General features: G+C 38.7%; 1 protein-coding gene across 2 annotated transcripts; it reads left to right on the top strand.

The window, feature by feature from the left end:
- Window positions 1–3: 3 nt before the first annotated feature.
- Window positions 4–12,649, top strand: SEH1L (SEH1 like nucleoporin). 2 transcript variants are annotated; one of them, XM_064657291.1, is made up of 9 exons: window positions 4–166; window positions 1,932–1,982; window positions 2,975–3,121; window positions 4,312–4,523; window positions 5,787–5,885; window positions 6,921–7,061; window positions 7,367–7,524; window positions 8,169–8,319; window positions 10,235–12,649. In XM_064657291.1, the coding sequence occupies exons 1-9, from the start codon at window positions 56–58 to the stop codon at window positions 10,245–10,247; spliced, it is 1,083 nt and encodes a 360-aa protein (XP_064513361.1). In that variant the 5' UTR covers window positions 4–55; the 3' UTR covers window positions 10,248–12,649. The 2 variants fall into 2 exon arrangements, with proteins under 2 accessions (XP_064513361.1, XP_064513351.1); XM_064657281.1 differs by having other exon boundaries at window positions 11,883–12,649.
- The last annotated feature ends 2,943 nt before the right edge of the window (window positions 12,650–15,592 follow it).

The following is a 15,592-nucleotide window of genomic DNA, read 5'->3' on the forward strand; positions in this document are numbered from 1 at the left end:
GGCTGCGCGCGCGGGCGTGTCCCCGCCCTCCGCCCCGCGTGGCGGCCGCGCCGGGATGTTCGTGGCGCGCAGCATCGCGGCCGATCACCGCGACCTCATCCACGATGTGTCCTTCGACTTCCACGGCCGCCGCATGGCCACCTGCTCCAGCGACCAGAGCGTCAAGGTCAGCGGGACCCGCCGGGCCTTGTGCCGGCTACGGGGGTGCCGCGGCAGCAGCGGCGCACGGCCTACCGGGGAGCCGGCGGGGCCGAGGGGCTGCCGGGGGCTCGTCCCGCGGGAGGCACCGGGACGGTGACGGGCTGTGGGTCCAGGAGGCTGAGGAGGCGGGAGGCACCCGCACATACGGCACGTGTGTTTGTGTGTTTGTGTGCGCGAACGCCTGTAAACACGGGAACGCCGCTTCCCACCCACGGCTCCACCTAGGAAAACATTCTCGAGCTCTTGTGGCTGCGGCCGTGGCGCTTGTTCTGTTGATTCAGCTGAAGATCTGTGTTTATTAACATTAAGGGAAGAAACTACCGCTTCATAATGTAGCGCCGATAATCTGTATTTATTAAGGGAAGAAGATGCTATTTCATAATTAAGTGCCAGTAAGCAAAGGGCTGAAGTTGAAGTGCTCACGTGTGCTCTGGCAGATGAAGGAAACTGTAAAATTTTTTGCATATCTTAATTCCTTTAGAGGAAATAAAGTAACAGTTTATGTTTGTTTAAACGACTGCCTTTTCCCTTTTCTGTGCATAGCAAGAAGACAGACAAATTCAAGAGTTACAGGGATTATGCGGTTACATGGATATTTCTTACTAAGAAATGTAATTTAAAGAGCAGTCATGTTTTTCCTTAGATCGGGTTGATGGTTGAGAAAATGTTATTTTTTTCGTAGAAAGCTGTGTCACATTTAGATCATACTTAAAAACAAGCGAGCAGCCCCTTCTCCCTCAGCACAGATTAAAAAGCAAATAACCAACCACAACAACAAAATAGTCCCCCCAAAAAGTAAGCCAAAACCACGTAAGTCTTTGGTTTGGACTGACTACCTAGAACTTGCAGCCTAAAAAGGATGTTGTTAAGAAAGATGCCAAGGGGTAGGTAGAGTGCAGTGACTATGTTCTTCAGCATTGTAATGTTACTTTCCAGTTGTAACTGAATCCTTTATGAGACGGTCTTCAGAACTTGTACAGGTCTTGTTCTCATTATGTGGGCCCTGTGGAATAGGAGTTGGGGAAAAGTTACAGAGTTGGGCTCCAGTAAAGCTTTAAAGTGAATGAGTGACAAACAGGAGTGGATGGCAGACTTCTAGAGGTGTCTTTCATTTGTTTATGTTCATGACTTCCTTCATAATTTTTCAGTAAAAAAGTCATAAATATGATGAAGATGTATGGGAAATCAAGAGAGGGGAAGGTTCGGCATATGGTTATAAATCAAGGCAGAAATATTAGAGAAACAAATCTGTTCCCCCACTACCTTGATTTCTTTTTGCTGTCCTGCTCTGTCTTTGGGATGGGTACTGGGCACTGCATTAGGGTTTTGCAGCCAGAGCTGAGCACCAGAGGACAGTCAAGGCTCTAGAGTGAAACTGAGTAGTGTACTTTTGGAACGGTGAATGAAGTATGAGAATGGCAATAATTTCTCTTCCATGTAAATTACTTTTTTTAAAGATAGGTGTCGTACAATAGTGGATTTTACAGGTGATGCCTCTTCTCCTGACCTGTAGTAGGGATATTTTCAAGGGTGAGTGAAGTGCAGTTGTGTACTGAGCCAAGTACAGTTTTCCAGATGAAAATGTCTAGTGGTATGCATGTATATTCTTATTTATATTTTTTTTGATGTGTATATATATATATATATATATATGTATGGCTGTGTTTTTAAGGTACTATTTAATAAGCTTTATTTGCAAATTGTATGATTGTGTTTTGATTTCTCAATAGGTCTGGGACAAAAGTGAAAATGGGGATTGGCATTGCACTGCCAGCTGGAAGGTTTGTATTTATAAAAATTACACAGACATAACCGTAATTTATCCTTTGTTTTTGAAGAAACATGCTTCATTTCTGCTGACTTATATAGTAGAAATAATTTTGGTTTTTTGTAGATTCTGTATGTTTTACGTGAAATACTTTTTCTCTGCTTTTATAAAACATCTCTAATGCCTCTCATTTAAAGCAGAGTCTAACATGCAGTCTTCTGTACTTAGTTATGTTGTCAGACTTTGGTATCAGTAAACATAACAGTAACTGGTTTAGGGAGTTGAAAAACAGTACCTTTGTTTTTAATTGAATATTCTCCTTTTTGCATATAGTAAGACTTAAAAAAAAAAAAAGGAAAAAATAAAAAGGAAGAGGTCTGGCTGTTAAATGTTACAACATCTGACCTCTGTTTTTTTTTCCTCCAAAACCTTTCTGAGAACTCATATAGAGACTCTGCTTCATCTGGATAATTAGTGCATTCAGCTTCTGAATTGTCCTTAAATTTGTATTTATTAGGACCACAATGCATTCATACCTGTAAATGGAAATGCAAGTGAAGCTTTTGAATTCCCTTTCTCTAAGAAAAGAAGGTTGAATAGGTAGAAAGAGGAGCTTCATATTAAAAAGAAGATAAGCAATGCTCTACATATGCTTTTGAAAAGTATAGGCAAGTTAGAAGTAAGCATGGTAATGGCTGAAAATTGACCGAAAACAAAGCACAACTTTTTGCATCAAGGCAGAATCTTAGTTTGGAACTTAAAGTAGTAATAAATAATGTTTTGAAAAACACTTGTAATAATTGCTTTTTAAACACTTATTAATAGCAACAAAACCTTGCAGTGGTGGTTGAAATAAATACAACAGCTGCTGTGTAACTTGGTATAAAAGAACAGAACTTTCAAAGGAACAGGAATTCCCTTCTGCAGAAGCTCATAAAAATATATAGTCTGTTGGACTAATGCAGTAAGTATGCTTTTCTACAGTGTTTTGATGTTCTCTTGCAGACCCATAGTGGATCTGTGTGGCGTGTGACATGGGCACATCCTGAATTTGGGCAGGTCTTGGTTTCCTGCTCTTTTGATAGAACAGCAGCTGTATGGGAAGAAATTGTGGGAGAGTCAAATGATAAACTCCGAGGCCAGAGTCACTGGGTGAGACTTGAGTTTTTTTCTGTTAATATAAAGCGTTCCTGATTTTGCCTATGTTTTGTTCATTTGTAGCAATACTCCAATATAAAGTAAGTATTTTTACAATGTTTGGGGAAAACAGCTAAATGGCAACATTCAGGCCAATCACTGTCACTGTTATTGGTGTTTCATAACAAGGTGTTCCCTGGCAAACAACTTGCAAATGTGAATTTCTATCTACAGTAGAATTTAAGTTCTTAAACAAGAGCTCATTCAAAACTGTCTCATGCTGGTCTTTTTCGTCTTTCAAACAATAGATCAAGGTTCTTTTGGCAAATAAAAAATTTTACTCAGAAGTAGATTTTCAGGATAGCATTTCATCATGGGAATTTTAGATCTAAACAGACTATTTTCCAGCTATGCTTTATGTGTAGTACTATTCCTGCCTCTAATGTTTTATTTTAAGTTGCTAAAATACCTGCAGTTTTCTACTTTCTGCTAAAGTTTTCTAATGTTAAAATACATACTGTGAGAAGTTGGATTGTCAAGACTGTTGGCACCCGTGGATTATGAAAGTTCACTTCTATGTGCAGTTGTGATCATGGTTTTCAGCTCAAACCAGGTTCAGCAGGCTGTCTTGGCAGGAGAGGAAATTACTTGAAAAAGAAATGTTTACAATTTTTTCCTCTTTAGCTATTCATCCTATCCAATGCCTGCTGCATTTACCTGTTCCCTTATCAGAAGCACTTATTTCAGTGCTTCAGTGAGAAAGTGCTTCATGATAAACTTCAACAGTGCTGAATTTATAAGGTGGTGTCCTTAGACAGGGCAGTTAATGTTGTCACCAGTATGAATGAAGAGGATAGTTTGAAACTGCCTCTGGCCAGTACTTTTTTATTTTGTGCTTATGTTACATGGTGATGCTTTTTTCTTTTCCTGAAGAGCATAATCTAAACAATTGTTTTTGGTATCAGAAGTTTGATATCACAGTGAGGTATCTCTTGATGCTTGAATTTGCATCACTGTAACGATGATCTGTCATTTCTCCAATTTGTTGGTGAAAAAAGATAATTTTTTTTTTAAAGTTTTTGATGGAAGATGTTAGTGATCCTATGAAATGACGTTGTCAGACTTTGTTTAGCCTTCCTTAGGGAATAAATTTTTGATGGAAATTTCTAGCATTTCTCTGAAGAATCTCTGCCTTTTCTTTGCAGGTCAAGAGGACCACTCTAGTGGACAGTAGGACATCCGTTACAGATGTGAAGTTTGCTCCCAAGCATATGGGTCTTATGTTAGCAACCTGTTCAGCAGATGGAGTTGTAAGGATTTATGAAGCTCCAGATGTGATGAATCTCAGTCAGTGGTCACTGCAGCATGAAATTTCATGTAAGCTAAGCTGCAGTTGTATTTCTTGGAATCCTTCAAGGTATGTTATTAAAACTCTAGGTTTTGCTTTATAACTGCTTAAGCAGAGGAGTGAGTTCTGAATTTTTGTGGAATAAATCCTGTGGAGAAGATTGAGTGTATGTTTGGGTACATATGAAACTTTCTGCTGAAATTTCTTTTAATAAAGGAAGTTTGGGAGAGCCAGAGAAGTGATACAAATAATCCTCCTGTGCTCTGTGAGGAAATATTCCCAGTTTAATTATTTTCAACAAGTAGCAACCTAAAAACCTACAGAGTGCTTTTTATTTATCCCATAAAACTGAACTGGGATTTTGATAAAAGAAAGTGTTTGTAAAGGAACAATTCCTGTGTTTTTCTGCTTTCATTTAGAATGGTGTTGCAATAGATAATAATTTTGAAAACTCCAAGAAGCACATGAACCCTTGCCAGTGCAGCAGAGTAAAAGGAGCCACAAGAGTCTTGCTAGCACAAATATGAAGCCCAAGAGTTGTTCTTTTAGTTCTATCCTCAGGGGGGCTCAATGATGTACTTAACCTTCTTGAACTGGACAGAATCAGAGGGGAGTCCAGTTGGGTAGTTCCTATCCAAAAGAACACTTGCATGCAGAGGTTCTCCTTTGTTTCCCATCTCGTATCCTCCCCCAGCAATAACAGGAGGGGAAAAACAATTCAAGGCTGAACTAATTTGGATTCTGTTCATGCAGAAGCACTTAATTGCTTCCCCTGTAGACATAATGTTGTGTCCTGCTGATCCAGTTATTCTTCTATTCATTAGTAGTAGTCTGTGCTGGAGGTTCAGAGTACATACAGGCTTTCACTTTAGTGCGTGGAATAGAGTTAAAAGTTGATTTAAAAACTATAGTTCATATACATTTAGCTTGTGTAAGCTGTCTTCCAAAACCTGAACAAAATGACACTAATCGGTCATTAAAAGCAGTGCAAAGAGTGCAGACTCTGCCATGAAACTTGTGGCAAATACTAGACTGCACCATGCATATATGAAATCAACCCTACTCTCTGGGAACATCATCTTGAATTGCCAAATAATGTTTCCTAATCATTTCACCATAGTGAATGTATAAAGTGGGCTTTTAAAACATCAGAGTGGAGATACTGGTAACTATGAATAGCACTTAACTTGTTTTCCTTGTGATGTTTTCCCTTGTCGTATTTTTTTGTTATTGTTTTGGGGTTTTTTTATAGTGTTTTAAATTTAAAAACTGCTTGGTGAACTTTCTGTGGAATCATTTGTGAATTTAACAGTATTTGTGTTTCCATTTTAGCTCTCGAGCACATTCTCCAATGATAGCTGTAGGAAGTGATGACAACAGTCCAAATATATTGGCAAAGGTTCAAATTTATGAATATAATGAAAATACCAGGTATGCTAAATGTGTAACACTTGTGGGATCATAAAGTAGTTTATAATATATGGTCTTTTATTTCTGTCACTAGATGTGAAGTAGTAAATGATAATAGCTTAATTTTGTCTATGAGCCATTGGATGGGAAAAGAGAGGAAGACCTCGGAATGGCAGCTGGTGTTTACAAATATGATATTGATAATTTTATTCCATGTCGGTGAAGAAATGCCACTGTTCTTACCAGAATTTTAAAGAAGAATTGTTTTGCTGTCTCCTAATTTATATGCTTAATTTTGTACAAGGAATTAAGAGGGCAAAGTTGAAATTGAACTGTGTTGCAGGAGGCACTGTTTTGTTCAAAGACACCTTAAAATGATTTTAAAGGCATGATTATAATATCAGAAAGTCCTGTGAATTTCTAATGTTCTGTGAAAGTTCACACTGTCAAGAGTTCACAGAACCAGAAAAGGCCAGGAAGTGTGTGCACCATCACTTCAGTTAAATAACAGAGAAATTGTGTTTGATTCAGAGTGATTGGTGTGGGAAAAGAGCCGGGGTGTTTTGTGGATTTATGCCTGCCTTCAGACAATGCTCTCTGTGCACTAACAATAAAGACAAGTTGCTTTATTTACCTGGTGGTAAATAAAAAAAATGGGATACATGTTTATCATACAGCAGAGGAGGCAGGTAGCTGTCCGATTACAACAGAAAATGTAGTAAGTTGCTGAGATGCAAATTCCCTTTAGATTTGTCAATGGAAGAATCTTTTTATTTCTCTTTTCCAACTGTGGACAAAATGTTCTTTGTACTGGAATCCCTGCTTTGTTGTATGATTTAGCATACTGGTTTTAGTGGTTACTGTATCTGATGTATTTGATTTTTGAAGAAATGAGCTTGAAATTATTACTTACAATTTCTTTTAAGAAAATACTTTTGTTTTTGCAAGTCTTATGTATACTTAAACCTTTTTCCCTGTTCCCCTGTGTCTGGTTTATATAACCTGCATCACTGGCAGTTTTGATGGCATTAAAAGTTATTTTCCTATGCTGTACAGAAAATATGCAAAAGCAGAAGCTTTGATGACAGTCACAGATCCTGTACATGATATTGCATTTGCTCCAAATCTGGGAAGATCCTTCCATATCTTGGCTGTAGCAACCAAAGATGTACGAATTTTCACGCTAAAACCTCTAAGGTGAGCTTAAGAGGAAGATGGTTTGGTATGATGTGATATTATGGTTTTATTTTAGTAGTTTAGTAGTATCTATGAAGGAACAGTAGTAGCTTAGTGTATGCAGGATTTTTTTTTAGCAGCCTGATTTTTAAGATGACAAGATTGTGAGCAAGTCTGTAATTTTTGTCTAAATACCCTCTTAGCACTCCTCATCTAGTAACAGTTGTATAAACTGCTTGAAAGATGTATCCTCTCTTTCTGTCATCATGTTCAAACCCAGACCTTTGAACAGGTGTGTGCAGAACTATCACTTTTCTCTTAAACAGGAAGGAATTGACTTCATCGGGAGGATTAACAAAATTTGAAATTCATATTGTGGCACAGTTTGATAATCACAACTCCCAGGTGTGGCGAGTGAGCTGGAATATTACGGGCACAGTGCTTGCCTCCTCTGGTGATGATGGCTGTGTTAGGCTCTGGAAGGGTAAGGTTACCCACTTGACATATATTATATTAACTTTGTAGTATGCTGGATATACTGGAGAAATTTTACTCAAAACATAATTTTGGAGGGAAAGTTCATTTTAGATTTGTGATTTTTTTTATATTTGTGTTTACATTTCGGAAAAAGAAAATAACTTTCTGTGCTGGAACACTTGCATGATTTAGGCTGTTGCAAATAGTTGTTCCTGTACCCTGAAATTGTTTCACCAGACTAGAGCTATATAAAATTTTAATTTTACAAAGTAACATATGTACTGCATTACTGTCTTTTTCTGATGCTAAACCCAGAAAATGTCACAATGTTCAGGCAAACTGGCTTTTTTTCAGTTTACATTTCCAAAAGCAACAGCAAAAACACAAACCCCAAAAAACCCCACTACTAGTTTCCTTATACATTCGCATTTGTTTCTCAGTATTTTAGTAGTGGAAACTGAGTTTTAAGTTGTGGATAGCCAAAGAGTATCAGACAGCTAAAGGGCCAGATCCTCAGCTATTTGGAATTTATATTTTGGCACTGAAGTTCCATTCTGATTCACACCAGGTGTATGGTAGTTGAAACATATTTGTAGGGAATGCTGAGCTTCAGAAGAGAAACTAACAGTTTTTATATATCTATATTTGCAGCTAATTACATGGACAACTGGAAGTGTACTGGTATTCTGAAAGGTAATGGGAGTCCAGTGAATGGTAGTTCTCAGCAGGGAATTTTTAATGCCTCTCTAGGTTCAGCCAATACAAGTCTACAGAATTCACTAAATGGATCATCTGCCAGCAGGTAGGTTAATTAGTAGGGAGACTGAGTTTCATTAAATGGTCTCTTCTCTGAATCTTCTTATTTTCACTTAGCTTTCATGTTTGTTTTACATTTTTTCAAAGTGCAATACTTCTGCAGGCTCTTCTGATTTTGCTTTGTGGTGTTGTCTTGCTGTGCCACTGTTAAGGGGAAAATGAACAAAACCGTAAGCCACACTGAATCAGAATGTATAAATAAGCAATGTAAACAACTATTTTCACTTCTAGTCCTTTCACATTATTAAAAACAGCATTTCTGAAATAGTTTCAAAGAAGCAGCTTCATCGTAAGTGCTGTATAACTGCCCTTTTGATTTAGATTCGTGTTTAAAAGTGAAGCAAAAATACCAGCAACAAACTCTGTTTTTCACTGGGGTAATGTAGCAGAAGGGAAGGAGGAAAAGCTACTTCATAATGTATGGTTTCAACAATCAAATACTACTGTTAGTTAACTTGCTTTTCACAGGTGTAGCATCAATTTTGTGGTTTTTTAATCTTCCTTATATGGCATTTGTATTGCAGATAATTTGTTTTAATCTCTGTTAGGTTTTTATTCTGTAATAATTGCTGTTTAGTAGGTAAATTTAACTGCCTCTTCTGAAAAAGAAACATTTAAATTTGTGCACACCGAAATGTAGAAATACTCTGAGCCCCTCCTCTGCATGGTGGAGTCTGTACACTCAGCTTTACAGGACTGTAAATCTTATGCAAGGACTAGATGTGGCCAAATTCTGTAGCTGCAGTTTCCAAGTTTTGTGGCCACCTTTATTTTTTTTTCTATTGCCTTGGCATAGCTTCCATTTCCATCCGTGTGCAGCTACTCATGTGGCTTTCTTTCGGTTTAAAATGCTGATCAGTAAAGTTTGCTTTTGGAGAGCAGCACTGTGTCATCATTCCCTGCCTCTCCTTCCCTTTCAGCAGTCAATCCTGAATGCCAGTTCTGGCTTCCAGATCCCTAGCTGTGTTGAGCAGAGGAGGGCTTTCACATTTTCCTCACAAGATAAATGGGACAGCAAGGGGTGGTAATGGTCCCACAAAAAAGGGCATCAGAATCATATTGGTCATCTGGTTCCATGTTCTACTTACAGTGTAGCAAAAAAATGCTGAAATACAGCCCTATCTTGGGAATAGTATATTCAGAGCTGTGTAACTCTTTGTTTGGGCTCCTGTGGGGAACTACAGGCTATTTTATACTCGTTTTGCATAGGGTGTGGTTTCACAATCTCCTTATCTAAAGCGTGCTGCCAGCAAGACTGCCCTTCCTTACCCCACCCTTTTGGTGGTTCTTCTCCTGTCCATGAAGTTGGTAGTAAGCCATTGTGAATCTGGAACTTCTAGCATTATTTTTAGACTCCCTTGCTTGCTTTGCATTTTGGAGGGCTTTTTGTTTTGTTTTTTAATAAATTATCCTTGGCTCCAGTTTGTAACAAAACGTTAATTCCAAAATCATGTCATTGGCTGTGGAATTCCCAAACGTAGGGTGTCTTGTCCTAGGACTGAGCCTTACTATAAAAAATATATGCCTTAACTCCATGTTTTTCTTTGTAGTAACACTGCCTTGAGTTGCGTAAGCACAGTTGTTAACTTTTGTCTTAGTGTTAAGACACTGATAAAGATTGATGTATTGACACTGAATAGGTATCTTACACATAATTTATTTTGTCTGTGACTCTACATGCTGTTTCAGTGTCTATACATTTAAACACTTAAAACAACTAAAGAATATGCAGATCTGAAAAAGTTTGTAAAAGCACGATCACCAAAATTAAGTTTCAGAACAGGTGATGTAGATTGTTGCAAAATAAATCAGTAGGGCTATATTGTTATGTTGATGTAATTGTGTGTCTAGATTTATGATACAATTTCCATTCTCCATTTGTATTATGTCCTTTTTAACAGAAAGCAGAGCTGATACCAAGCTAACTGGAGTAACTTTGGTGTTTTGCTGCTTGTTGCATGCACACAGGAATGGAAAACGAACTCCTTTTTCCCCTCCCCAACGCCGTTTGACCTCTCCCAAGACACCAGCAGCCTGCTAACTACTAAATGCTGTTCAAAAAGCCTTTTTAAAACACGTTGTGTACACTTTTTTGTACTAGCCTGCACAGTTTGATACTATTGGAACTCCTGATAGAAAAATATTTGGAGAGGCTTCTTGTTTGGAAAAAAACCCATAAACAACCCACCCAAACCCCAAAACTTTCATCAGAACGTATTATATGAAAGCTTGTCAAATTAAAAGACTAGTTCATGATTAAAAATGAGAATTTTTGTCCTTGTTTGGGATGGGAGGAGGGAAATGACCATTATAATAACTTCCATTAAAATTGTTTTGAGAACCAATTTGTTTTGCATTTCATAGCGTTCAGCATTTGATTAAGATTCCTAAACATTACAAGGTTGTAACTGCTTTGTAATATATAAAACTGTTAGTTTAAAAGGAATAAGAAAACTGTTTTGACAATTGTACAGATGGTAGCTATCAGTAGTTTGGGTATTGCTTCGTTTATATCCCTTAGTATGACTTCAAATAAATGTTTTATGAGTACTGTCATACTTTCGTCATCATAAGAGAAGTACTTTTTCTGATATGTATTTGTACATTCCTATGGTAATAGTTCCATGGAGTACCTAAAATTCTCTAAACATAGTATCCTTAAAAAATGCAAACACTTCAGCCATATAAAGGTAGAAACCAAAATGCAGCTTGTTGTGAATTGTCCCATAATTTCATTAATTAGTTTAAGAGCTGTTCCTTTCTGTAAGTCCACAGAACTGTAAACAAGAGAGAAAACATCTGTAGGTATCTAATATAATTATGCTAAAATGCACAAGTGTTACGGGTAAGTTCTAATAAAAACAGCAGCAAAATGACATGAAGTGGCATAATTCCGAATCTTGCGCTCACCAGGAATCTTAAATTTACTATGAGGATTTTGCAGCAATATGTAAATACATACAAAGGCTGTATTTCATTGAAAATAGTTATTCTCTATAAATGTGTATTAATGTAAAAACAATGATGTTTTTACGTCTATTCTAGAAACGCTGTGAAGTTACTCTGAATTAGATGCATATGCAGAAAATGTACTTTGGTAATATTTAATGTATATTTTGTGTCACAAATGAAGCGTTACTGAAGGCTGTTAACAAATCACAGAAATTCTGGGAGAATGAAAACCTGTTAATAGCTGTACCACACCATCCTTTTGATTTCCAAAGCAATCCATTCTTTTGTAAAAATGTATACTAGAACTTATGACTATGGTATTCTTTTCTATAAATTTCAGTGGAAAAGACTGTATTATTTTGCTTTAAAGAACAATTTCCAGATTTGTCTTGTTTTGAATTACATGCCTTGATTTCTGCTATTATGTTCTATTGGTTTTGGCATGGATATACTAAAGCCTTTTTTTTTTTCCAGCATGTCTTTTCTCCCCTTTGGTTCTCCTTGTATTTACTACCTTTCTCTTTTTTTCTTGTTTTGTTTTTTTGTTTTGGTTTGGTTTTTTGTTTTGGTGTTTTGTTCCTTTCTTAATTGTTTCAGGTATTTCTTTCCCCCTCTGGATTCCCCACGGGCTGGATCGAGATGGTCCAGTCATGCCCAGCTCCTTCCTCCTCCTCCTCTGATAGAGCAATCTTGCGATGCTGACACTGCCAACCTCCAGTATCCTCACCCTCGCAGACGATGTGTATCTCGGCCTCTTAATCTGTTACCTGAGAATGAAGGGGTTTAACATGTTACTTTAAATAAACTCTGAAGGGCCTTATTCTGGTGTTTGTGAATGCTTCCATTTCTGGCTGCCTTTGTATTCCTTCTCTTGTACAGAAGATTTTCAAAAATTTGGGAAATTCATGCATGTTTTGCAGAACAAACAACAAGATTTAGAACCTGTTACTTGTGTATCAAAGGAACATTTTAATTTGTACCCTTTGAACTATGGCAACACATACAAACAGTATTAGCCATGAGCTATTTATGGAGTAGCTGACTTCAATGTGCCTGTCCTTTTTTCTTTTTTTTTTCTTTTTTTTTTTTTTTCTTTTTGAAATCAGTTCAGTACGGTCTTTAATTTTTTCCTTTTGTATACTGCACTGACATGTGAAACACATTCTCAGAATTAAATGTGTGTTCAAGAAATTGTTGAGAAAAGTTGATACTGGATCAGCTCATAAAGGAAACAAAACCATTCCTGTGTATACTGCAGCTAAATGATTTGGCGCGTTTGGTTTTACTTTAGAATTTTCCATCTTGCTGTATAAATATTTAAATTTTATAATTGTGTTTGACTAATAAACTTGTTCTGAAAGATCTGTATTTGTACAGTTTTCCTTGTAATAGGCTTTTTTTTAATCTGTTCCTGATGAAGGAGGGTTTTGGATTCAGGTGTCCATTCTCCTAGCTCTGCTTTTGTACTGTCATGTGCCATTCCAGATGTGCAGCTGCATATTACATGTGTCTGCCACAGAATGTGCTCCAACTTTTCTAATGGATGCTGAAGGTTTGTGGAGACTGCTAGAGCTGTTGGGTTTCACATTATCTCATAATTCTTTTTCAGTGACTGACTTAATCACTTAGGACTTTTTGAAGAAAGAGTGCTGACTTAAAAGATGTGTTCCAAAACAGAAACATAGTTCCTGTGTATCTGCGTGTTGGCATTGACTCAGACATTGGTGCAAGACAGGTGGAAGGGTAACACTGGACAAAGAATATGTGGTAGTTCTAGGGAGTAGCATTACTGTACAGGATGTAATTGCTAAGCTTGTTCGGCAGATCTCGGGGGAGGAAGGAAAAAGGAGGCTTCTGTGCAGCAGAAATCCAAAGCGTAATAGTGTATCTCAATGTGCTTCAGAATGGGTTTATGATATTTCCTGGGGTAGAGCACTAATATAAGGTAATGGAGAGGGCAGCCTGCATCCTTCCAAAGTGACAGCACGTTCCTGTGAGTTTTACTTGTATTCTGAAAACTTTATTTGTTCAGATCCACCACTTTTGTTTCCTTATTTTTCTCTGAGGAGTCTAGTCTCAATTTACTAAAAAACCACGAGGTACACTGGTCTTAAGGGGTGGTTGCTTACGGTGTGTGAAGGGAGTATCCTGCTGATACTTTCCAGCCAGCAGGAACAGAACTGTGGAAGAAAAAAGTTCTATACCTTTTTACTAGAAAAAGTTAACACTTATAAAACTGTGCCATACTTTGTAAACAACAGAAATGTTACATGATTAGAAAATAAAGTTTAAATGGAGAGTGGGAAGTAACTATTCCTCTGGGAGAGAATGAATAATTAAAAACCCAAAAAACCTATCAAAACTATTATGGGATTCATTCCTAACAACTGTTAGGAACGAACTGTTTCTGGGTATGCCAGCAGCAGAATGTACTTTTGAAGGTTTAAGCCACTTTCAGAATTTCTGTCTTAACCCTTTAAAAGATCACAGACTATCCAGTGATAGTAATAAATGACAATTTTTTTGCAGCTTTTGTGCATTTTTGCAGCTTCTAGTGCATTTGTTTACAGTTTAGTCAGCATGGTCACATTATTTTCCTCTGTGATGAGCACATACTGTCAGATATCCTTGTTCATTTCATAATTCTTACTAATGGAAACATGCTATTACAGTTGCAGTGCACACAAGTCATGTTAGGATGAACTGGCCAAGTACTTTGACCTCAACAAATGAACTCAGGCTGGTTTTGTGGCTCATGCCTGCCTTTCCCCCAGCCTGCTATTTTGTACTGACCTCTCTCCAAACCTGGGCCCTTCAGTCACTGTCTTTGGCTGTCCACCTCCTCTTCCTCAAACTCATGCTTCCCTCTTCATTCATCTGTATTGCTTCATTGACTCAAAACTCTGAACTGTGCTTTTGTGCAGGATCTGGGCCCTTGGGCATAAGCAGCAGAACCCCTAGAAGGGAAGGCGATAATAGACGGGCTTAGGAAGGGGTGATTACAGCAGGTACTTGCGATATTTTAAATTTATATAGCACTTTGTAAGGCTTCTGTCCCTTTTCTTCTAAAAGAAGATACACATTATCTCTTATACTCTTTTCAGATCACAGAAAGAGCACCAGATATGCTTGGACCACATCTCAGCTTGAACTTCTAGGACTAGAAGTTTTTGGGTCTTGTAGTAGCCATTAGGCTTCGGGGTTTTTTCATGTGGTGGTTTTGCTTTTGTTGTTTGGTTTTGTTTTGAATGTATTTGAACACAGTATGAACTTCTGATGATGTTGAATGTGTGGGTTTTGCCTTCTCCATGTCAGGAATACAGCTGTAGAAGTGCACTGTAAAAATGTCCTGGATAACACTGAATTTTGTGTAGATCTGTTGTTGTTGTCATACACATACACACACACACAGACGTTTGGAAGGCGCCTGCTGCCTTCTCATCCTCTACTTAAAAATCCCATTATATTTATGCTTCAAGATGGAAATGAAGTTTTCCATGTACTGTACATAAACTGAACCACAACAAGTTCCACCTCAACAAGAGAAAGAACTTGTTTACGTTGAGGGTGGCAGAGCACTGGAACAGGCTGCCCAGGGAGGTCATGGAGACATTCAAAACCCACCTGGACACATTCCCTCTCCAGGTGACCCTGCCCTGGCAGGGGGGTTGGACCAGATGATCTCCAGAGGTCCCTTCCAACCCTAACGATTCTGGGATTGTGTTGATCAGCCTCATCTAAGTGACTCACGTGGCAAAAACGGGACATATAAACAGTGAGGAACATAAACAACGTCTGTCTTATAAATAAACAAAAGTCATATAAATTAATCCGACTGAAGCTTTTTTTTTTCGTTTTGAGTGGCTGTGCCCTGGCCGAGACAGCCGGGCCAGGTTGGCTGGTCCTACTCAGACATCCCGGGTGGGATGCTCAGCGGCCTTTTCCCTGGAAGACCCCGAGCTACTCGCCGGTACCGGGATCCAAGCCTGGCCGGCCTGAAAGCAAATACCGGAAACAAAACAAACCGATGTCATTATCTCATTCCCGAAACACCCCCCCAACATCCATTATGCCGGGAAACATCCCGCCCTTCCCGCTTCCCGCCTAACGGACGCCAGAACGCGCCCGGGGGGCGGGGCTGGGCGGTGCCGCGCGCCCTTCGCCCAATCAGCATCTCCGCCGTCCCTCCCCAGTCTGCTCCCCCGCGGCCGTGTCCCGTCGCGGGCCAATCGCGGGCGCTGTTTGGGGCTCTCCCATTGGCCGGGCGGGAGGGAGGGCGGGACCGGGAAGGTGTGGGAGGTGCGCAC

This window comes from Pseudopipra pipra, chromosome 1 (assembly GCF_036250125.1).
Source record: "Pseudopipra pipra isolate bDixPip1 chromosome 1, bDixPip1.hap1, whole genome shotgun sequence".
NCBI lineage: Eukaryota > Metazoa > Chordata > Aves > Passeriformes > Pipridae > Pseudopipra > Pseudopipra pipra.

Coding starts and splice junctions, on each gene's coding strand:
- SEH1L (XM_064657281.1), top strand. CDS start 56: ATGTTCGTGGCGCGCAGCATCGCGGCCGATCACCGCGACCTCATCCAC. Junction 1,983..2,974: donor ATTGCACTGCCAGCTGGAAG/GTTTGTATTTAT, acceptor GTTCTCTTGCAG/ACCCATAGTGGATCTGTGTG. Junction 5,886..6,920: donor GAATATAATGAAAATACCAG/GTATGCTAAATG, acceptor TATGCTGTACAG/AAAATATGCAAAAGCAGAAG.